Source organism: Bubalus kerabau, chromosome 10 (genome assembly GCF_029407905.1).
Source record: "Bubalus kerabau isolate K-KA32 ecotype Philippines breed swamp buffalo chromosome 10, PCC_UOA_SB_1v2, whole genome shotgun sequence".
Lineage (NCBI taxonomy): Eukaryota > Metazoa > Chordata > Mammalia > Artiodactyla > Bovidae > Bubalus > Bubalus kerabau.
The window spans coordinates 40,941,115-40,956,402 of NC_073633.1; the positions used below are offsets into that span (position 1 = coordinate 40,941,115).

At 43.9% G+C, this 15,288-nt stretch overlaps 1 protein-coding gene across 1 annotated transcript; it reads left to right on the top strand.

Annotated features, from left to right (window-relative positions):
• Positions 1-6,099: 6,099 nt before the first annotated feature.
• On the top strand, positions 6,100-13,895 carry KNSTRN (kinetochore localized astrin (SPAG5) binding protein). Its single transcript, XM_055537364.1, has 7 exons — positions 6,100-6,458; positions 6,622-6,716; positions 9,194-9,323; positions 10,134-10,178; positions 11,664-11,769; positions 11,940-12,033; positions 13,840-13,895. The coding sequence occupies exons 1-7, from the start codon at positions 6,115-6,117 to the stop codon at positions 13,863-13,865; spliced, it is 840 nt and encodes a 279-aa protein (XP_055393339.1). The 5' UTR covers positions 6,100-6,114; the 3' UTR covers positions 13,866-13,895.
• Positions 13,896-15,288: the final 1,393 nt, after the last annotated feature.

Sequence of the window (15,288 nt, forward strand, 5' to 3'; positions counted from 1 at the left end):
GCTTTTTCGGTGATCCAGCGGATGTTGGCAATTTGATCTCTGGTTCCTCTGTCTTTTCTAAATCATATAATTATTAGTACAGAGCTTAAGGAAAAACATACCTTTGAACAAGATGAGTTGTTTTGTTATTTAATCACTGAAGTGAAAGTGAAAGTCGTTCAGTCCTGTCCAACTCTTTGCAACCCCATGGACTATAGAGTCCATGGAATTCTCCAGGCCAGACTACTGAAATAGTTAGCCTTTCCCTTCTCTGACTTCCCTGGTGGCTCAGACGGTAAAGCGTCTGCCTACAACGCGGGAGACCTGGGTTCAATCCTTGGGTCGGGAAGATCTCCTGAAGAAGGAAATGGCAACCCACTCCAGTATTCTTGCCTGAAAAATCCCACAGACAGAGGAGCCTGGTAGGCTACAGTCCATGGGGTTGCAGAGTTGGACACGACTGTGTGACTTCACTTTCACTTTCCCTTCTCCAGGGGATCTTCCCAACCCAGGGATCAAACTGTTGACTGAAAAAAGATGTACAACTTGAGAGTTGCAAGTTAAGTTTTACTTGGGGCAAAATGAGGACTGCAGCCCAGGAGGCAGCATCTCAGATAGCTCTGAGAGACTGCTCCAAAGTGGCAGAGGGGGAAGGTCAATATATAAGGTTTTGGTGAAGGAGGAGTTCAATACCATGAAGCACTCATTTTTACAAAAGGTTTTTTGTTATTCATGAGGATCTGATGTCACCATGATGGGATTTAGTGTGTTTCTAGATATAAGGAGATTGAGGATTGAGATCATAAAATCTGTTCCTAAAAATATCCAATTATCTAGAGACCTGTCCCAGCAGATTCCCTGGAGCACAGAGTGCCTCACTCCACCCTGAATTCCCTCAGGGTTTTTTGAAGGTCAATAGCTATAGCAGCATGGGGTTCACTCTCCATAGAGGCAGATGGCAAATGCCTTTGTTGTTCAGTCATTGGCAATGCTCTTGGTAAGTGCCAATTTGTAGGTGACAGAACCCAGGTCTCCAGCATTGCAGGTGGATTCCTTACTAGCTGAGCCACAAGGGAAGCCCAAGAATACTGGAGTGGCTAGCCTATTTCTTCTCCAGTGGATCTTCCTGACCCAGGAATCAAACTGGGGTTTCTTGCATTGCAGGTGAATTCTTTACTAACTGAGTTATCAGGGAAGCTAATAACCATTAGCTTTAATCATAAGCTAATAATCATTAGCTCTGAGCTTCAAGAAAGTTAGTCTTAAAGATTGTTGTCATAACAACTCAGAGTTTAAGAAAAAAATGTATTATGTGACTAAGACAAAGCAATGTAGAAAAAAAAAGTTTGTGCCTTTCTCCTCCTCCAGAGCCCTGGACCCCTTTCTCCTCCTTGGGGGCCCCAGACCCCTTCCTCCTTGAGGACCTTGGACTCTTTATCAACCTACCTAAGAATTAACTCTCTCAACTTTACCCACAAGATTATTCAAGCCTGGGAGTCATCCTTAAGATCTCTCTGCCCCTCAGCCCTCCTTCTCCCACATGCAATCTAGCACTGAGTCCTGAGATTCTGCCTTCAAAAATGGTCTTAAATATGTCTGCCTCTCTCCATCCAAGCCACCATAATCTCTCACTTGAATGATTAGAGTAGCCTCCCAACTGTCTTTCCAATCCCTCTCTTGCTCCCCTTCAATCCATTGTCCATGGAGTAACCAGAGGAAACTTTAAAAAATATAAATATAAATATATTTAAAATATTATATTTTAAAATATAAATTGGGGGGTTCCCTGGCAGTCCAGTGGTTAGGACTCTGGGCTCCTACTGCCAGCAGCTCAGGTTTGACCCCTGGTTGGGGAACTAAGATCCCGCAATCCAGACAGCGTGCCAAAAATATTTATATATTGAATGACACTCTCCTCTAATATTTCAATGACTTCTAATTAGTCTTAAGAAATCTCTCTACTTTTGGTCTACAAAGACTTTGATTTCCATTTGATTTCCTATCTCTCCACCTTTATCCCCAAGAAAAATAAATGTAAAAAGGCAAAATGGTTTTCTGAGGAGGACTTACAAATATCTGAGAAAAGAAGAGAAGTTAAAGGCAAAGAAGAAAAGGAAAGATATACCCATTTGAATGCAGAGTTCCAAAGAATAGCAAGGAGAGATAAGAAACCCTTCTTCAATGATCAATGCAAAGAAATAGAGGAAAACAATAGAATGGGAAAGACTAGAGATCTCTTCAAGAAAATTAGAGATACCAAGGGAACATTTCATGCAAATATGGGCACAATAAAGGACAGAAATGGTATGGCCCTAACAGAAGCAGAAGCTATTAAGAAGAGGTGGCAAGAATACACAGAAGAACTATACAAAAGAGATCTTCATGACCCAGATAACCACAATGGTGTGATCACTTACCTAGAGCCAGACATCCTGGAATGTGAAGTCAAGTGGGCCTTAGGAAGCATCACTACGAACAAAGCTAGTAGAAGTGATGGAATTTCAGGTGAGCTATTTCAAATCCTAAAAGATGATGTTGTGAAATGCTGCACTCAATATGCCAGCAAATTTGGAAAACTCAGCAGTGGCCACAGGATGGGAAAAGATCAGTTTTCATTCCAATCCCAAAGAAAGGCAATGCCAAAGAATGCTCAAACTACCACACAATTGCACTCATCTCACATGCTAGCAAAGTAATGCTCAAAATTCTCCAAGCCAGGCTTCAACAGTACGGGAACCGAGAACTTCCAGATGTTCAAGCTGGATTTAGAAAAGGCAGAGGAGCCAGAGATCAAATTGCCAACATCTGTTGGATCACAGAGAAAGTAAGAAAGTTCCAGAAAACATATACTTCTGCTTTATTGATTACGCCAAAGCCTTTGACTATGTGGATCACAATAAACTGTGGAAAATTCTTCAAGAGATGGGAATTGCAGACCATCTTACCTGCCTCCTGAGAAATCTGTATGCAGGTCAAGACGCAACAGTTAGAATTGGACATGGAAAAAAATAAATAAATACATAAAAAATATTAAAAAAAAAAAAAGAAGAAATGGACACAGAACAACAGACTGGTTCCAAATTGAGAAAGGAGTACGTAAAGGCCGTATATTGTGACTCTGTTTATTTAACTTATATATTAAAGTTATATATGTTCTTTAGAGGCTGGCTATAATGAAGCATAAGCTGGAATCAAGATTGCAGGGAGAAATATCAATAATCTCATATATGCAGATGACACCACCCTTATGGTAGAAAGTGAATTAGAACTAAAGAGCCTCTTGATGAAAGTGAAGAGGACAGTGAAAAAGTTGGCTTAAAACTGTTAGGTAGTTAGAATAGGCAAAAGGAGTCCAAAATGGCGGTGGCTAAAAGACAAGGAAGGGAAAAGCCCACGAAAATAGAACAAAGGAAGGTCAAAGGAAGGTCCGAGGACTGGAGTGAAGACCTCAGGTAGAACTAACAGCACTCCTGGCGAAGCCCAATTTGCATAGGGCAGGCCCAGGTGGAGGAAAAAACATAAAAGGAGAAGCCAAAGCACTTTCTCTCCCCGCATCCACCCTGCGCCTGCGCTTTCTCTCTCTCTCTCCCTCCCCTGCGCGCTGGCGGGCTCCTCCACTCTCTTCTCTTAGTGTCTTTGGGTTGGCATGCCCTCACGCTTCGAGTATGGATTCTCCTGCCATCTTCTAAATAAAATAGAGCTGTCACACTGATTTGTCTAAGAGCTATAAACACAGTTTGTCCAAGACCTAAGAGCTGTGACGCGCCGAGGGCTTTAATGTCCATCACTCCAAATCTTTGTTGTGACGAGACAGAACCGAGGAGCATACACTGGCCTGACAAAACTAAACGTTCAGAAAACTAAGATCATGGCATCCAGTCCCATCAGTTCAGTTCAGTCGCTCAGGCGTGTCCAACGCTTTGCAACCCATGGACTCCAGCACACCAGGCCTCCCTGTTGTAGGGAATAGGCTATGCACAGGCCTCTACTATAATTAACAGGGCTTCTTTGAAAAATAAGAATGATTTTCTCATCACCCCCAGGCGAAGGGCTCGGAGAAGTAAAAAGTACATTGTGGAAAAATATCTTGAAAACAAACTGTTGATGTACTGATGTGACTGATGGAAAACGTTAGTGACTGTTTCCATAACCAGAGCCTTTAAGGGAGTTGCTGAGAAAGGTCGTCACTAGCTGAATGGCTAAACAGAGTCGTGAAAGGCCTGAAGGTTTGACATTGAGGACTATGCATTTTATATCTTTATCCCTGATCTGAGATTGTAAAGAACAGATATCTCTAGAGCATGTACAAGGAAGTAGATGTTAACAATAAAAGGCATACAAGGATTAGGATCTGGGCTTTTGCCTGTGAATGGCATCAGCCCCCTGATCCCCACTTTATTTCTGAGTCTTATTTTTCCTTATTCTTCTGCGGTACTGCTCCCTCAGGTCGGTTCATTGTTGAGCTGGTTCTGACACCTCTCCATCACCAACTCCCAGAGTTCACTCAAACTCATGTCCATTGAGTTGGTGATGCCATCCAACCATCTCATCCTCTGTCATCCCCTTCTCCTCCCACCTTCAATATTTCCCAGCATCAGGGTCTATTCCAATGAGTCAGTTCTTCGCCTCAGGTGGCCAAAGTATTGGAGTTTCAGCTTCAACATCAGTCGTTCCTATGAATATTCAGGACTGATTTCCTTTAGGACGAACTGATTGGATCTCCTTGCAGTCCAAGGGGCTCTCAAGAGTCTCCAACACCACATTTCAAAAGTGTCAATTCTTTGGCGCTCAGCTTTCTGAGCCGGTCCCATCACTTCATGGCAAATAGATGGGGAAACAATGGAAACAGTGACAGACTTTATTTTGGGGGGCTCCAAAATCACTGCATATGGTGACTGAAGCCATGAAATTAAAAATGCTTGTTCCTTGGAAGAAAAGCTATGACCAACCTAGACAGCATATTAAAAAGCAGAGACATTACTTTGCCAACAAAGGTCCGTCTAGCCAAGGCTATGGTTTTTCCAGTAGTCATGTATATAGTTATGGACTATAGAGAAAGCTGAGCGCCCAAGAATTGATGCTTTTGAACTATGGTGCTGGAGAAGACTCTTGAGAGTTCCTTGGACTGCAAGGAGATCCAACCAGTCAATCCTAAAGGAAATCAGTCCTGAATATTCATAGGAACGACTGATGTTGAAGCTGAAACTCCAATACTTTGGCCACCTGAGGCGAAGAACTGACTCATTAGAAAAGACCCTGATGCTGGGAAAGATTGAAGGCAGGAGGAGAAGGGGATGACAGAGGATGAGATGGTTGGATGGCATCACCAACTTGATGGACATGAGTTTGAGCAAGTTCTGGGAGTTGGTGATGGACAGGGAGGCCTGGTATGCTGCAGTCCATGGGGTCACAAAGAGTCAGACATGAATGAGTGACTGAACTGAACTGAAGAAAAGCCCATTCTTACCTTGGGATTATGGATTTCTCATCAGGTTAACTCCTACTCCCCCTTTTAGTCAAACATCACTTAAGATATCTTCCCTGACTCTGCAATTTAAACTAGGTTCCCCTGCTTTTCTCTCATAGCACGTTGTACTCTCCTCTAATAGTTTTACTATAGTTGATAAATACATGTGTTTTTTTTTCCTAGTTTAATTGAGATATAATTGACAGGTTTGTATGATTATTTGCTGGTCACTGGGTTGTAAACTCCAGGAGGACACAGTCCAAGTTAGTCTTGATATTTGTTGTCCTCATCCCACCCGCCCACTTAGAATTATGGTCTGACACAAAGCAGGTGCTCAATGAATGTTTGTGGAATGAAATGAATTAGCGCACTAAATGTTAGAGAACTCTGCCCCATTGGCTAGGAGTAGCTTTGAATCTCGGCTTAAATTCTGGATAAGTGTTTTAAAAGTTAGGACTGATGATAGGTGTCTCAGGTATTTCAGCTCACAAGCCCTCTCCAAATCTCACCTGCCATTCTCCTCCGTGTAGTTTTTTTTCTACCAATCCCTCTCTGCGCTCCTGGCTTTCCGGCATCATGCACCATCCCTAACAATCACAGACCAAATAAAGAGAAGGATTGTGACAAGGACACTAAACGTGACTGCGTTTCCGTCCCAAGGCCAGAATATGACGCCAGTGGCTCATAGCTCCATTAAAGAGGGCAAAGTGCACCACTTCCCTTCCCCCGCCCAGACCTGGGGACTCCTATACCCAGCGCCAGGAAGCTCAAACTCTGGCATCGACTCAGATCTTCCGTACAGCATGGCAGCCGCCGAAGACGTCGCCCACGCCAGTGACTGCCGTACAACATGGCCTCCTACGGAGAGCGCACCACACCTCCTTCCGCCCGGTCGCCGGAAGTTTCCCTTTGAAACCCAGGCGGCGGACGCGGTCGGTGGTACGGCAGTTATTGCCGAGCATCTTTTGAACCAGAGCGACGAGGCGTGCGGGCAGGAGCAGCAGGCACCTGGGTTCGGCTCTCCCGGGGCAGGAAACTGGGCTGGATGTGGGAAGTCGATGGAATGGGATGGGAATGGTGGATTTTCGCTCTCCTGAGTCGCGCTCTCCTGGGGCCTCCGCCTGCTTGGTCTCCTTGGCCCAGCCCTGGGTAACCATTCACCTTGTAACTTCTAGGCCCCAGCCGTGCCGCCTCGTTACGATGACCAGCGTGGTTAAGACAGTGTACACCCTGCAGCCCTCCGGTGTGCTGAGCAGCGGTCTGCCCGCAGGTGGGTGTCCACGGGGCTCTTGCCCCCTGGCACTGCGAACCGGCCCTGGAGTGGTCGGGCCAGGAGTCTGGGGGCGTCAAGTCTGTTGCTGGGGATGGGTGGCACCGGCAAGGAAGGGCATTCTACCGGCTTTGACAGCTTACTAACTTCCCTAGAACCGGGCTGTCTAGTTTATGATGGGAGTTAGGGAAAGGGCAGTAAGGTAGAAATTTAGACTTGCCCCACCCCCCTGCTTCTTCAAACCGACTTCTGCAGGGCTTAGGAGTTGATGGAAGAACTGGAGTCAGTCTTACACTGCCTTTCCCTTAGAAAGCGGCATCTTTAGTGCAGTGGGGAGTGACTGGCATCTCCCCACCCAAACTGAAAGTTTTCATCTCTTTGCTTCTTTCCCTGTCACAGCTTTACAGTCATATGTAACCTCAATATTTAAAAAATTTTAGGCTGCCTCCCAGGTTTTTTGATGTTAGGCAAGGGTTGGTTGTTTTCTAGTTTTTTTTTAACAGATAACATATCAGATCAGATCAGTCGCTCAGTCGTGTCTGACTCTTTGTGACCCCATGAATCGCAGCATGCCAGGCCTCCCTGTCCAGATAACATATACACCTGTTTAAAAAAAACTCCAAAGTTTGGAAACGATATACAGTGAAAAATTAGTCTTTCCATCCTTGGCACTAGCCACTCATTTCCCTCCTTAGCATCTCTCATTTTAAGAAGATAGTCTTTGTTAAACACTGCTAAATTTTTCCTACAATACCATCCTTAGGTTCTACCAAATATGGGTTATTGGAACCAATTCCAGTCAATGAAGAGTGTTAATTTTGATCAGTTTGCTGTTGATACCTTCTTACATGAGATATTTCTTATCATATATGACTTATTAATACCTGAGAGAGGAAAAGGTAAATTCATTCACCCAAGGTTACCTTTTTTGACAGATCTCAGAAAGAACCCTTTTAATACTTGCTTTGTGTGAAAGAGTGTGGAAAATAGGATGTAAGTGCCCATTGAGTGTACCTATAAGTGAAATAATTTGTTAGCCTGAGAAATCGTATTTATTCCAAACTGTTGTGCAGCTAAAGTCATCAAAATAAATCTTTATCAAACACAAAGTTTCCTAATGCCTGCAATTCAGTGCTTTGTACCTCATTTCTTCATCTTGATTTAATCGTTGATTTCTTCAACTTAAGATAGGTCAAGGTTTTTAATACTATTTTTGGTTGCGCAGTCTTTCTATAGTTTTGGAGAGTGGGAGATTCTTATTGTGGTGGCTTTTCCTGTTGCAGAGCACAGGCTCTAGGCAGGCTCAGTGATTGTGGCACGTGGGCTTAGTTGCCTCGGGGCATATGAAATCTCAGAAACCAGAGTATGGGCCCAGGTTTTTAAAGGAGCCATTTTACAATGAACAAAATGAAAGTTGGTATAAAGTAGAAGAATCCTTTGCATGTATTAGATGGGGTAGGGTGAGTACTTAACTCCAGAACAGGGTACTTGGATTTGCTATGGAATGAAAGTGGTAGAAAGAGGTGTGTGGCAGAGGGCAGCATAAGGGCTAGGAGGCAGATGCTGTCTTCTAGGGAAGAAGAGTGTCATGTCAGGGCCATTTCTCTGGTTATCTGGCAATAGCCTACCAGGATCAGAACAGAATGCCAAATAAGGAACCTAATATGAAACTCTAAACTTAAAGATGGATAAACAAAAATGGATGATGGTAAAGGCCAGCATGGAAGAGGGAAGACAACTAAAGGAGCTACTTTAGAGATGGTCTATGAAACTGACATGTTCCGTTTACTCAGTAAGCAGGTTTTGAATTTTTGCTAATATGCCAGATACTCTCCTAGATGCTGAGGTACAAAGACACCTGTAAAGCAGGGGGCCCCAGCCTCCGGAATCTAATGCCTGATGATCTGAGGTGGAGCTGATGTAATAATCATAGAAATAGAGTGCAGGATAAATGTAATGCACTTGAAGCATTCTGAAACCATCCCCACCCCACCCCTGGTCTGAGAAAAAATTGTCTTCCAGGAAACTGGTCCCTGGTGCCAAAAAGTTTGGGGACCACTGTCTTAGAGAGCTAGTTAGTGAGCCAGTCTGGTCAAAACAACTAAGCAACAGCTGAAGCTTGAAACAGCTTGCATGTAGCTTAGGGGAGCAGGCAAAGTGCTTAAGAGCAGAATGAGATAGTTCCATTGAATTGCTATGTGAGGCAGGGTTCAGCTGTGTTTTGCCTTGCTGGCAGCCACACTGCCTCTTGTGGTCTTTGCTTATATGAATCTCCACCTTCACATCTATACCCTCTGGCCATTCGGTTTGCTATATCATCAAGCTTCTGGCCACTCTCAAACACACTGCACTGTCACATTTAAAGAATTTTGGTTTCTATTCCCAATTGGTCTACAAGTCTTATTCTTCAGGATTTATAGAATTGGCAGCTGTTGGTCATGATATGTGAGGTTTCACCCTCTTGGTTTCCTTTGCAGATGCACAAACTCGAGCCACTTTTAAGAGCCAGTTACCTGTTAAGTCCAAAGAAGTTGATGTTTCCAGACCTCATTCAGGAGCTTCAGAGAATGATGTTACAAAAATCATCAAACCAAGACGAGAGAATGGGTGAGAGTCAGAACATCAGTATCCAAATAGAACTTCTTGTTAGAAATTGCTCAGTACCAAGAATTAGGGTTTTGAAGAGCAAAAGGTGTCTGATGGATTGGCCTGTAGTCAGTGGCCCAGAGCATCACAGCATTGCTGAGCTGTTTTTCAGAACCCTCGGTATTGATAGCTCAGAAGAGGTGCAGCCAGGGTTATAATAGATAATTTTTTCCTCTCTCAGCATTTGCTCTGCATGTGCAAATAGCAGCACTGCAGCCAAACACCAGGCCTAAGTAGTAGTCATGGCAGGTGGGTGCTAGTTGTGAGCCTAAGTTGCTAGTGTGAGCACAGGCCAGCCTGGTGTAGTGTGTGTTTGTGTCCTTCCCCCAGTGCTCAGCTCCCACTGAGTCAGGTTGACATGAGGTAGCCACACCATTCTGAGCAGGAGCAGGTCTCTCAGGCTGTCAAAGCGATCAGGAAGGGAGCCCATTCCCTATTCATAAGCCTTTTTCAATAGTCTGGGCGGAAACAAAAGTGTGTGGTGCCTCAGAGCTTCTCAAGCTTGTACTGTCTGCACTGTATGTAACCTCGGGTTCTTGCCTTAGAAAATCAAGCTCTTTTTGTTCTGCCTTGTTCACAACATATGTAACAACAGTACCATGATTCTCTGTGATTGATTCCTTTGTTATTATTATTTAATTGAGGTATAGCTGACATAGAACATTGTGTTAGTTTCAAGTATACAACATAGTGATTTGATATTTGTGTATACTGTTAAATGGTCACCACAGTAAGGCTAGTTAACATCCTGATTTGTTTTTGCTTCTCTAGGCAGGTGAAGGCTACAGACACCTCCAGGAGGAACCTCAGGAAGAGGTGAGCAGCAGGGTAAACAAAACTTGGCCACCACTTTAGGGTAGTGGGGCTTAATACAGAGTGTGGCTCTGGTTGTACCTCAGAATCACTCATGGGACTTGTTTTACCATGTTGGAGTCTGGTGCCACCTCAGAAATTGGAATGGAATTTTCAGGGGTGAGACACAGCCAGGCCTAAGACCCAATGTCAGGGCAAGAGTCGGCAATGCAACAATCTTGAGTAACAGACAGGAGTTTGGAGGCTCCATGCCAGGACCACTGCTTAAACCCAGTGATGGCCCATTAACAAGGGCAGGAAGCCCTCAGGATGGGAGAAGCTACCATGTGTTAGTGATTTCAAAATGAGTGTTCTGCTAGTGGTAAAATCTTGGAGGAAACTACATCTTTCTATGCTTGAGGCTTGCTTGGCCATTGTAGTCCCGAAGGCAGAAATAATATAAGCTGGAAAGTTTGTAGAAATAGGTTGTAACTCCACATCTATTATTTGAGCATGTCTTAAAAGTTCTAAAGACAAAATACTATTAAAACAGACTCAGTTCAGTTCAGGTCAGTCGCTCAGTCGTGTCCAACTCTTTGCAACTCCATGAATCGCAGCACGCCAGGCCTCCTTGTCCATCACCAACTCCCGGAGTTCACTCAGACTCACGTCCATCGAGTCAGTGATGCCATCCAGACATCTCATCCTCTGTCGTCCCCTTCTCCTCCTGCCCCCAATCCCTCCCAGCATCAGAGTCTTTTCCAGTGAGTCAACTCCTCACATGAGGTGGCCAAAGTACTGGAGTTTCAGCTTTAGCATCATTCCTTCCAAAGAAATCCCAGGGCTGATCTCCTTCAGAATGGACTGGTTGGATCTCCTTGCAGTCCAAGGGACTCTCAAGAGTCTTTTCCAACACCACAGTTCAAAAGCATCAATTCTTCGGTGCTCAGCCTTCTTCACAGTCCAACTCTCACATCCATACATGACCACAGGAAAAGCCTTGACTAGACGGACCTTGTTGGCAAAGTGATGTCCCTGCTTTTGAATATGCTATCTAGGTTGGTCATAACTTTCCTTCCAAGGAGTAAGCGTCTTTTAATTTCATGGCTGCAGTCACCATCTGCAGTGATTTTGGAGCCCAAAAAAATAAAGTCTGACACTGTTTCCACTGTTTCCCCATCTATTTCCCATGAAGTGATGGGACCGGATGCCATAAAAAGATTCAGTATTGATGATGATAATGGTTATTACTGATTAAAGTTTACTATGGGTCAGTAGCTCTGTCACAAATTGCATGTATATTCTCCTTTATCCTTCACAATAATAATAATATGAGGTGAGGGTATTAATTCTACAAATGAGGAAACAACCTGAGAAGTTATAGAGCTCCCTGAAGGTCATATTCCTCTATGTGTTGAGGCCAGGATTTGAACCAGCCTGTTTGTGTAACTCCATAGCCCATACTCTTAACCCCTCCACCTCTTCATCTAAGTACAATTATCATTACAGCTACAAACCATTGAGTAAACAGAAATCGGAAGAAGAGCTCAAGGATAAGAACCAGCTCTTAGAGGCTGTCAACAAGCAGTTGCACCAGAAATTGATTGAAACTCAGGTAAGAGACCCACCAGACCTCTGCCATCAGCTGCCCTGGTGATGCATGTGGACTCCTGAGGGACCACACCAGGTGGTCCTGAGGGCAGGCAGAAAAGACACTGGGCTTGTGCTGTGGCTGTTCCCAAGGAATGGGATGGGCCTGACCTGTCTGCATGTTCACCCCAACAGGGAGAGCTGAAGGACCTGACTCAAAAAGTAGAGCTGCTGGAGAAGTTTCAGGACAACTGTTTGGCAATTTTAGAAAGCAAAGGCCTCAACCCAGGTAAGAACTGCCTTCAGAGGAGTCCGTGCATGTGCCCTTTCCTGAGTGATTCTGGGCTGTGTGGCAGGAGTTCAGCATGGTGTCAGCTGACCTGGTCAGGGCAGGGGTTGCCTAGTAAAGCCCCGAAGATTTCAGGGAGCTCCTCTCTGGTCTCTGGTGGTGTTGACTCTGCCTGCCCAAAAGCGTTTCAGATGTTATGGAGAAAGGGTTATCTCTTTCTTACCTGAACACTTTATGCCATTCTTTTGATGCTGACAGGTATGATCTTGCAAATAGATCAGAAATATCTTCTTTGTTTCAAGGGATATGGCACACAAGGAATCTTCATGGGTGGAGAGAGAGAGATGATACTGTTGAAAAGGTTCTGAAGCTGGCTAGTAATCTCTGAGTCATGATGGTCAAAATGTGATTCTTGTTATTACCCTGTCCCTAGAGGGCAGTCTGTAACAAAGAGGAGACAGCGGAAGGCATTACCCAGAGACTGTCAGAGAGCCTGAGTTGAAGAACTTGAGAATAACCAGGGAAGGAGCCCATGCTTCTTTGAATTAGAGTACTAATTTTGAATACTGCCATTAAAATAGTACATTTTAGGATATATTTGTTATAGTCACCATATACATTTTTGCATAATATTAATTGCCTATGTATGTGCATTGTTTTTACAATAAAAATGTTGAAGGCCTATAGAGATTTTAGAAATACTTTTATGTACTGTAAACAGACCCAAAACCTATACATTTCTTTTGGACAAATTTTCTGCTGAGCTGAGAAGAAAGTTTGGGCCATATCCATACCTGGAGAGGAAGGGAAAGTAAAATCCAGCTCTGGAGAGCAGGCATGGGGGACACTGCCGAGGTGAAAGCTCAGGAGAGAGAGTCCAGGCCCAGACCCTCAGAGAAGTTTCCCTCATGAATACTCCTGTGGAGGGCTTTTTATTTTCTTTTAAGTCGCGGTTCCCTAGGCAGGGCTGACTCTGTTGTATCTACTGGTTTTAGGCAGTGAGACCCTGGCGTCACAGCAAGACTCCACCGCAGATCACGAGGACTCCATGGTGAGGGGGCAGGTGTGAGGGGGCGAGGGCCCAGTGAGCATGGGGCCTTGCCAATCTAAGCAGTTCTCTGCCATATTGTCGGCAAAGCCCGCGAAGCAGCCTTTGGTTATCCAGGAAGAGGGTTGTTGGATGTGTACTCAAAATAGCATATTTTCCTTAAGGGTGACTTTGTGCTTACAAATAAGAGTGAGTCTAAGTTGAAAATGTACTACTTTAAAACCCATAGTAGGGTGGACTAGTGGAGACAGCTTTCTGGTTTCTCTGTTGTACACTTTACCAAATTTTTCCCCTTATTCCTTTGCTAAGAACTGTGTCTTACAAAGGTCCAGCCTGAATTAAATTAGTCCTCTCTTTGGTTCCTTCCCCGAAGTAGGAAGGTAATTTGTTTGGGATTAAAGCCTTTTGAGCTTCTGTGATCTCTTTCCCAGGAAGATCAGTTGTCATCTTAGAATACTAGGCATGGACACCTTCCTCAGTTCCTCAAGGCAACTTAGCCAGCCCTTCAGTGGCTCCTGCCTTTCGTTCATCTTGCCTGTGTAGCACGGAGCATGTGGAGGTGTAGTCCTCTGTCCCTCCTGTGGGCTCCGTTTCTCAGAGGAGCCTGGCACGTGTGTGGACACTCAGTAAATGACCGAATGCAAGGGATGTTAGTGATCATCTAATTCAACTCCTGTGAGGAGAAGAGTTTATATGAAGAAAAGTTCTTACCTTTCAATAAAGATCTGTTACTATATTTACTACTGCTTTTCTCCTAGCTGCTGTTACAAACTTTGCAAGATGAACTGAAGCTTTTTAACGAAACAGCCAAAAAGCAGATGGAGGAGTTACAGGTGAGAGGCAGACATCACCCCAAGGCAAAATTACCATTTCTTACCACAATAGGAGGGTCTTTGGAGGACTCTTTTATTTATCTATTTATTCATTTTTAATAAACTATTTTGCAACAATTTTAGATTGTGACAAAGTTGCAAAAATAATAGAGAATTCAATTCCCCTAATATTAACATCTTACATTGTCATGGTATATTTCTCAGGACTAAGAAACCAATATTGATGCGTTGCTATTAACTAAATTCCAAGACTTTGATTTCACTATTTTTTTCAACTAATTTTTTGTTCTAAAGATGCTTAGAAATGTTCACATCTGCAGGGCACAAGACAGTGTGCAACATGCCAGATTACTCCAGGTGAGAGTTGACACCTGTGCAAAACCTATGCTGTGGACACTTGATATCTCAGGGAAACCTGTAATAGGAAACCCAGATTCTTGGGTCTGGACTTCTTTGAATTGTTTGGATGAACTGTGGAATACTACATGGAATCCTAGAGGATTTCATTGCTCCAGCTGAGATAACAGATTCTGTAGTAAAGACAGTTCTTAAAGCCAATACAGATAAATCTAAAAAGAGACAGTGTGTGTTAGTATTCCAGTGGTCTTCGTCAATGAAACAGAATGTTCTGGTTATTGTCTTTTCTGAGTCAATGTTTTGTGGGGTTTTTTGTTTATTAATGTCTTTCCGTGCAGGCCTTAAAGGTAAAGTTGAAGATGAAAGAAGAAGAGAGAGCCCAGTTCCTTGAACAACAGACCTTATGTAGCAGTCAAGTAAATGATTTCACAACAGCCCTTGAGGAAATGGAGCAGCTATTAGAAATATGATAAAAGCAGGTGGCCACATGGCTCTCTCTTGGAGATAGACTCTCAAAGGAAGCTACCTAGGACATCTGCTTCTTGGCCATGATCTTCTAGGACTCACCATCCCCAGAATGAAAACAGTTTCTGCAGTAGGATTAAAGATAGTTGATGTTGGAATGGCAATTCCTCCCTTAAGCAAGCATTTGTTCCCAGCCTTCAGATTGTCCAGCTCTCCTGAACCTCACAGTTCATAATTAGGGCCTACAGGAGAGGAGGCCTGAAAGCTTGGATCAGCCTCCTAGGATCAAAAAGCAGCATATCATTAGCATCAGGAGACTCTAAACCAGCCACAACCAGAGAAGCCAAAAGATGTGCAGGAAGAAACAGTGAAGCATACATGCTCCATGGGAGACATCACTGAAGAGTCACGTGGTCCCTTCCTAACTTGGAACACATTCTGTCCCATCCTGTCTGGGCTCTGTAACCTCACTGTAAATTTATGAACTGAAAGTTAACCTGAAGTGGCTTAATAAGAGGGTGAAGGTATAGATAGCAATAACAGGTATGAAAC

Bases quoted from the DNA above. Each gene is read 5' to 3' on its own strand.
- KNSTRN (XM_055537364.1), top strand. From the start codon at position 6,115: ATGACGCCAGTGGCTCATAGCTCCATTAAAGAGGGCAAAGTGCACCAC. The intron at 6,459-6,621 runs GTTCGGCTCTCC...TGTAACTTCTAG, and splicing joins CAGGAGCAGCAGGCACCTGG to GCCCCAGCCGTGCCGCCTCG. The intron at 11,770-11,939 runs GTAAGAGACCCA...TCACCCCAACAG, and splicing joins AGAAATTGATTGAAACTCAG to GGAGAGCTGAAGGACCTGAC.